Source organism: Myxocyprinus asiaticus, chromosome 12 (assembly GCF_019703515.2).
Source record: "Myxocyprinus asiaticus isolate MX2 ecotype Aquarium Trade chromosome 12, UBuf_Myxa_2, whole genome shotgun sequence".
Classification (NCBI taxonomy): Eukaryota; Metazoa; Chordata; class Actinopteri; order Cypriniformes; family Catostomidae; genus Myxocyprinus; species Myxocyprinus asiaticus.
The window spans coordinates 4,006,501-4,012,500 of NC_059355.1; the positions used below are offsets into that span (position 1 = coordinate 4,006,501).

Sequence of the window (6,000 nt, forward strand, 5' to 3'; positions counted from 1 at the left end):
TGTCTTTTGAAGCGGCCTAATCAATTTTGGGTGAGAACAGACCAAAAAATAACTCCTATTTCTCTGTAAAACATGCCATTGCAGTCTCAAGGTACCATCATGATTTTAAGCTCGCTTACACTTCCTAGTGCTTGACATGTGTGCAGAGCGCTAGATGGCGCTAGGAAGTGTAACTTGAAATCATGATCGCCAAGGAGACTGCAGATGTTAAGATTTATAGTGAAAGAATTGTTCTATTTTGGACTGTTCTCACCCCAAATCGGTTGGACCCCTTAAGAAGACATGGATTAAACCACTAGAGTCATATGGATTACTTTTATGCTGCTTCTATGTGCTTTTATGAGCTTTGAGCTTTTGGTCACCATTCACTTGCATTGTATGGACCTACAGAGCAGAGATATTCTTCTTAAAATCTTCAGTTGTGTTCTGCAGAAGAAAGAAAGTCATACACATCTGGGATGGCATGAGGGTGAGTAAATGATAATAACATTTTCATTTTTGCGTGAACTATTGCTTTAAGTATTTCTCAATATCTCAAGTTTAAGTAATTATTCATGTAAACAGTAACTGATAAAGAACAAAATATAGAATTGGTACTGAAATACCAGTTGCTGCTTGCAAGAAACCCCTTCCATTAAATAAAACCTTAGTTATTGTAAGTGTATTGTTACTAAGGGATTTCTTAACTGAAAGAGTTTCATGCAACAGGCTACAGTAATTTCGACATCAATGAGGGGGAGGAAAGGGGGTAACAGCATTGGAAAATGAGTCAGATTTGAACTTGCACTGCCCACTTGAGCACCTCAAGTGTCGGAGGATGTGCACAAACCACTACGCTACAGCATCTGACAATGTTTTACTCTTTCAGTGAATCACTAAAATCGCCTTTAGAGACAAATACAAACCAGCAAGGAAAATCAGAGCGAGGTCAATATAATCCAGAAATGATTTTACACTGAGCTATCTGAAGCATAGGGAGGGAGAAAAAGTGAAAGAGACAGACAAATCAAAAGAAATAGAGTTTCCTCTCTGATTACTCCTCATCCCTCCTATACATCCGTTTCTTTGTCTTCTACCTCTCATCTGATCATTTCATCCAATGTCCCTCCCAACTGCCACACACAGATCTGGACGCTGAACTCAATTCAAGCTTAAGAGAGAGAGAGAAAATGAGAATGAACCTTAAGGCAGCTGCGTGCGATAATGGAAACAACAAATAAAATGCTCACACACTCTTTCAGACACACAGTCGCTCCACACTCACACAGGAAGTATGTGGAAAAATAACAATCTGACAGTGTGTCCATCTACACAGTTTTGATAAGCTCCTCTCTGTGAGATAGCTAGACACTTAGAATTCAGTTTCAGCAACAGCAGACGTTCTCTGCTACTACACATGGAGCACTTACTATTGCCCTATTTTATCTCTTTCCAAATGAATGAATCCAATCTTAAAGAGAATCCTGCCCCAAACAAATCCTGCACTAAATCAATCCATGGTGATGTAAGGTGACGGCAAGGAGCATCAAAGGAGGAGCCCCGCCACATATGAAACAGCCTTGTTACGTGCTCAACAAATGACAGTTTTTCTGTCCCAAACCTAACTAGACTGCACTTTAGCCATTGTAGATGTACATTAGACACAAAAGCTTTCACAAAAGGAAGACAGCAACATTATGCTGCCTTCTAAGATTACCTTGTTTTGTCCAAATGTTTGCATAATTAGCGTAGCAACATGCTAACTTCAAACAGAATCAATTGCTGTGTCTCCCATGTGCTTCATGCGAGTAGTGCTATTTTGTGTAGCTGCCTACGTAGAGCGTTCCAAGTCAGTCAGTTGTGACGTTCCACCACTTAGGATGCTACCTTGTAAGGTTGTTGCCTAATGTCTATGTAGACTGTAGACAGCAAGGCAGCTCACTAGGTTTTGGAATGAAGCTAGAGAAAGCAAGTAGCCAAAAGTGGACACTTTGATCCAAAATGACTTACAGTACACTTACTACAGGTCAAGGACAGCTACCTGGGGTTAAAAGCTTTGCTCAAGGGTACACTATAATACTTCATGAATTACCTGCTGGCTTAAACCTACATGGTAGCTGGACCAGACTTTTAACCACTTGAACACCACACCACCCCAATGTGGCATGTAAATAAACCTAAAGGGCACGTGCAAAACATCACATTGTAGTATTTAGCAGAAACATTTTATTCAAAGTGACCTACAGTACACTAATTACAGGGACAGTCCCACTGGAGCAACCAGAGGTTAAGATTCTTGCTGAAGGGTAAAACCGCCATAGAGCAGGACTGTGGCTTTCCTCTTCCAGTGTTTTTTTTACAGTAGTAGGAATTAAACTTGCTTCCATTACCCTTTTAGAAAGTGTAACATAAATGTAACACCTTGTGTTCAGTAAAACCAGGGAATGCACTTCTCAGATCAACTGTTACTCAACATAAATACTGCAAAACTCTTAGGATACAGGGACTGTGTTCTGAAAAGCATCCTAGTATACTTTTCTTACAGTGCATAGTATACACATTTTCTTTATACGTATAGAGTAACCTACATTTTCCAAAATGTAATTTTTTTTTATTTTTCCCCTTTTTCTCCCAATCTGGAATGCCCAATTCCCAATGTGCTTTTTAAATCCTCGTGGTCGCATAGTGATTCGCCTCAGTCCGGGTGGCGGAGGATGAATCTCAGTTGCCTCCGCGTCTGAGACCGTCAAGCCGCGCATCTTATCACGTGGCTTGTTGAGCGCGTTGCCACGGAGACATAGCGCGTGTGGAGGCTTCACGCACCCCAGCGAGAACGAACCACATTATAGTGACCACGAGGAGTTTACCCCATGTGGCTCTACCCTCCCTAGCAACCGGGCCAATTTGGTTGCTTAGGAGACCTGGCTGGAGTCACTCAGCACGCCCTGGATTCGAACTAGCGAACTGGTAGCCAGCGTATTTTACCACTGAGCTACCCAGGACCCCACTGTAGTTGATTGTTTGAGTTAGCAGTACTTCAAATTTTAATTTTATGGATTTTCAAGGAACATAAGATATTTGAGTTGACTTTATGTATCACTTTTAAGTTCACCTTGTAGTTGATATTTTGTGTTGTGCACAGTAATGCAAATTAAGTTAACCTAAAAATGTTATATGTAAATTTCTGAGTAGATGCTATTCATTTTCTTATATAATGGTTGAGCCAACAAATCATTTTTTTCCCGTGTACACATACTATTTAATAAAATAGTATGCTGTTTACAATATATGTGTAGTCGACGCATAACTTGTCCATGGACTTTTTTTTTTCTTTTTTTTTTATCAAAATCAAGATTTTAGGTTAAACTTTATTTATAATTAATTACAAATTCATTAATGGTCACTATTTGTTTGTTTTTTTTTGTTTTTTTTTTAAACACCTTTTTGGCAGTAGTTTTGCATTTTAAATGGTCCTGCGGTGTGATAAATTAATTTCTAAAAGTACAAATATTCCATGTGGTTTCTAAAGTAGTATCAGGTCACATGAGGAACACTGTACAATAATAATTAAAGAATGAAATGAAGTATAACATATCACAACGCAGGACGTGTCAACTGCACAGTACGCAGTTGACTAATATTTTATTCTGAACATAGCCAGGGTTCCTTGGATTTTACTTAATATGGACTCTGTTGTCTCTTTCTCCTTCTCTCTCTCTCTCTCTCTCTCTCTGTGCTTTTTAGCCATTCTTTAAACATTCATTAACATTGAGCAGTCCCACAGCCAAATGCTGAGCTCAGTCTTTAGAGTGTTCAGAGAGGTCGCTGACCTCTGAGGAGAAGGAATCGAATAATGTTTCCATTTCTGCCCTCTCGACCAATCAGATGAGAGAGGGGCGGGAGGAAGAGGAGGGGGGGAGGAGGTGAGGGGCGGCACACATCCTTCACGCATCACACAACCAGGAAGACAGCCTGCACAGATACAGAGAGAAAGAAAACAGAGCTGTCTCCCTCTCTTTCTTGCTCGGCTCACGTATCCTGACATTCCAATCTCCTCGGAGCGAGAACAACAAACGCACTGTCATCCTCACGGAGGCGGCCATCTTTGAGAGCTGTTATTGTGTGTCTGCCATTACAGACGATCAGATCAGGGGAAGAGCGCAGGTCGCTGTTTGTTTAGAGTGTAATATTACCCGATACCCTCACGCCAAACCACAGCAGCAGCAGAGGAGAGAAAACACACACACACAGACATACACACACTCACTTCATCTTCAAAGATGGACCTGTATGATGCACTTGATTGAATCATCCTAATGTAGTTTAATGTGTGTAATAGACTGCGGTGGTAAAATTAGCAGATGGTTTAAGCCCTTAAATGGTCTTCTAGATCACCTGCTTGAGGAAAGGAGTCAGATCTCTATCACACAGACACACACACACACACACACACACACACACGTTAGTGTGGTTATCATTATGAGGACTCTCCATAGACATAATGATTTTTATACTGTACAAACTATAGATTCTATCCCCTAACCCTAACAAAAAACTTTTTGCGTTTTTACATTTTCAATAAAACATTGTTTAGTATGTTTAAGCGATTTGAATTATGGGGACACTAGAAATCCTCAAAAACCACATTTATAGTATAATACCCTTGCAATTACCAGTTTGTAACCTACAAAAATGTCCTCGTAAACCACTCAAACCCCTCCCCCCCCACCACACACACACACACACACACACTTTCAGAATAAAATACAGCTTCTTTACTTATGAATAATTTTTACCTTTGAGGACATAGGGAGTTTTTTGACAGATTTAGCAAACTTCTTAGAACAATGTTGTCCCAAAAGTATAGCTAAGCAAGTAAACCCACACTCACACACTACAACACTTTTGGCACTTTCACTTGTGACCACAAGTCGATTCTGCACTTCCTGTGCTGCTACAGTGCTGCAAATCACTGAGAAATGCAGAGAATGTGTGTGTACACTAATGGCAGTCTGTTTTCTGCACACACACTCACATTCATGTAATTCAGCTCTGTGAAGCAACAAGCAATCACTTAAACATCAGACTAAAATGCTGAAATTTCGGCTCTACTGTTACACAGGAAAAGTGTATCAGTTTGTTGAATGTGGCTGCGTCTGACAGGTCTCTCTCTCTCTCTCTCTCTTTCTTTATTTCTTTATCTCTCTCTCTGTCTCTCCCCTCAGTACTAAAACACATGCACTGACAGACACTCTAGCATGTGCTCTTTCAATAGCAGATGGCTGGACACAATCTGCGCCTCTCCTGCAAAAGATATCAACAGCCCAATGTGACTGCCTGTATATGTACAGTGGGGTCCAAAAGTCTGAGACCACGTTGAAAATCTTTTTTTTTTCCTTCTTCAATATAAAGTTGGAAATTTAGGATTAAAACAAATGAAAAATAAAAGTTATGATGTAAAATGAAGAAGAAATATGCAAGATTCTGTACAATTTCTAAATAAGCACAATTGTGACACAGACCATGTGAACTCCGTACAAAAGGTCCGATTTCTTTGCTTCCATTGAAGCACACAAGATGCTCTTTGGAACATTCTCAAATCATGCTGGGATGACATGCATCATCAGGTTTTGAACAAATTTGTGCAGTCCATGCCAGCTCAAGTGCTCGAGTGCATGCTGTCATTAAAATTTTGAAATTCCCTTGAATTCCAGTTCAATGCAAATTGTTGTATTAAATTCGAAAAGAATGCATTCTCACTAGACTTTTGAACTACACTGAATATAGGCCGTGTGCTTATGAGTGTGTTTGTCCACATTTGCTTGTTTCTGTTTGCATGTTTACTTCGAGCTTTCCTGTAATTACCCAACGAAGAGTCATTCCCACACATCTGATCTATTCCCACCTGTGACTTTGTGAAAGTGTGTGACTAACCTTTAGTCGGAGAAGCTGAGAGTCTGAGCTCTCTCTTATTTCTCAAACAAAAATGTGTGTTTTGCCTGAAAGCAAATAACACAATGG

At 40.0% G+C, this 6,000-nt stretch overlaps 1 protein-coding gene across 19 annotated transcripts in view; it reads right to left on the minus strand.

The window, feature by feature from the left end:
* The window catches only part of LOC127449143 (bromodomain adjacent to zinc finger domain protein 2B-like), a 113,254-nt gene that overhangs the window by 73,693 nt on the left and 33,561 nt on the right, over positions 1 to 6,000 (minus strand). For 5 of the 19 annotated variants that reach the window (XM_051712370.1, XM_051712371.1, XM_051712358.1 and 2 more), the window contains exon 1: positions 1,077 to 1,131. The exons of 2 other annotated variants lie outside the window; for them this stretch is intronic. In XM_051712370.1, coding sequence (XP_051568330.1) covers positions 1,077 to 1,083 — 7 coding nt within the window. In that variant the 5' untranslated portion in view covers positions 1,084 to 1,131. Of the gene's footprint in view, positions 1 to 1,076; positions 1,151 to 6,000 lie in introns of those variants that run through there. 12 more of the 19 variants (XM_051712372.1, XM_051712373.1, XM_051712366.1 and 9 more) reach the window with 6 other exon arrangements.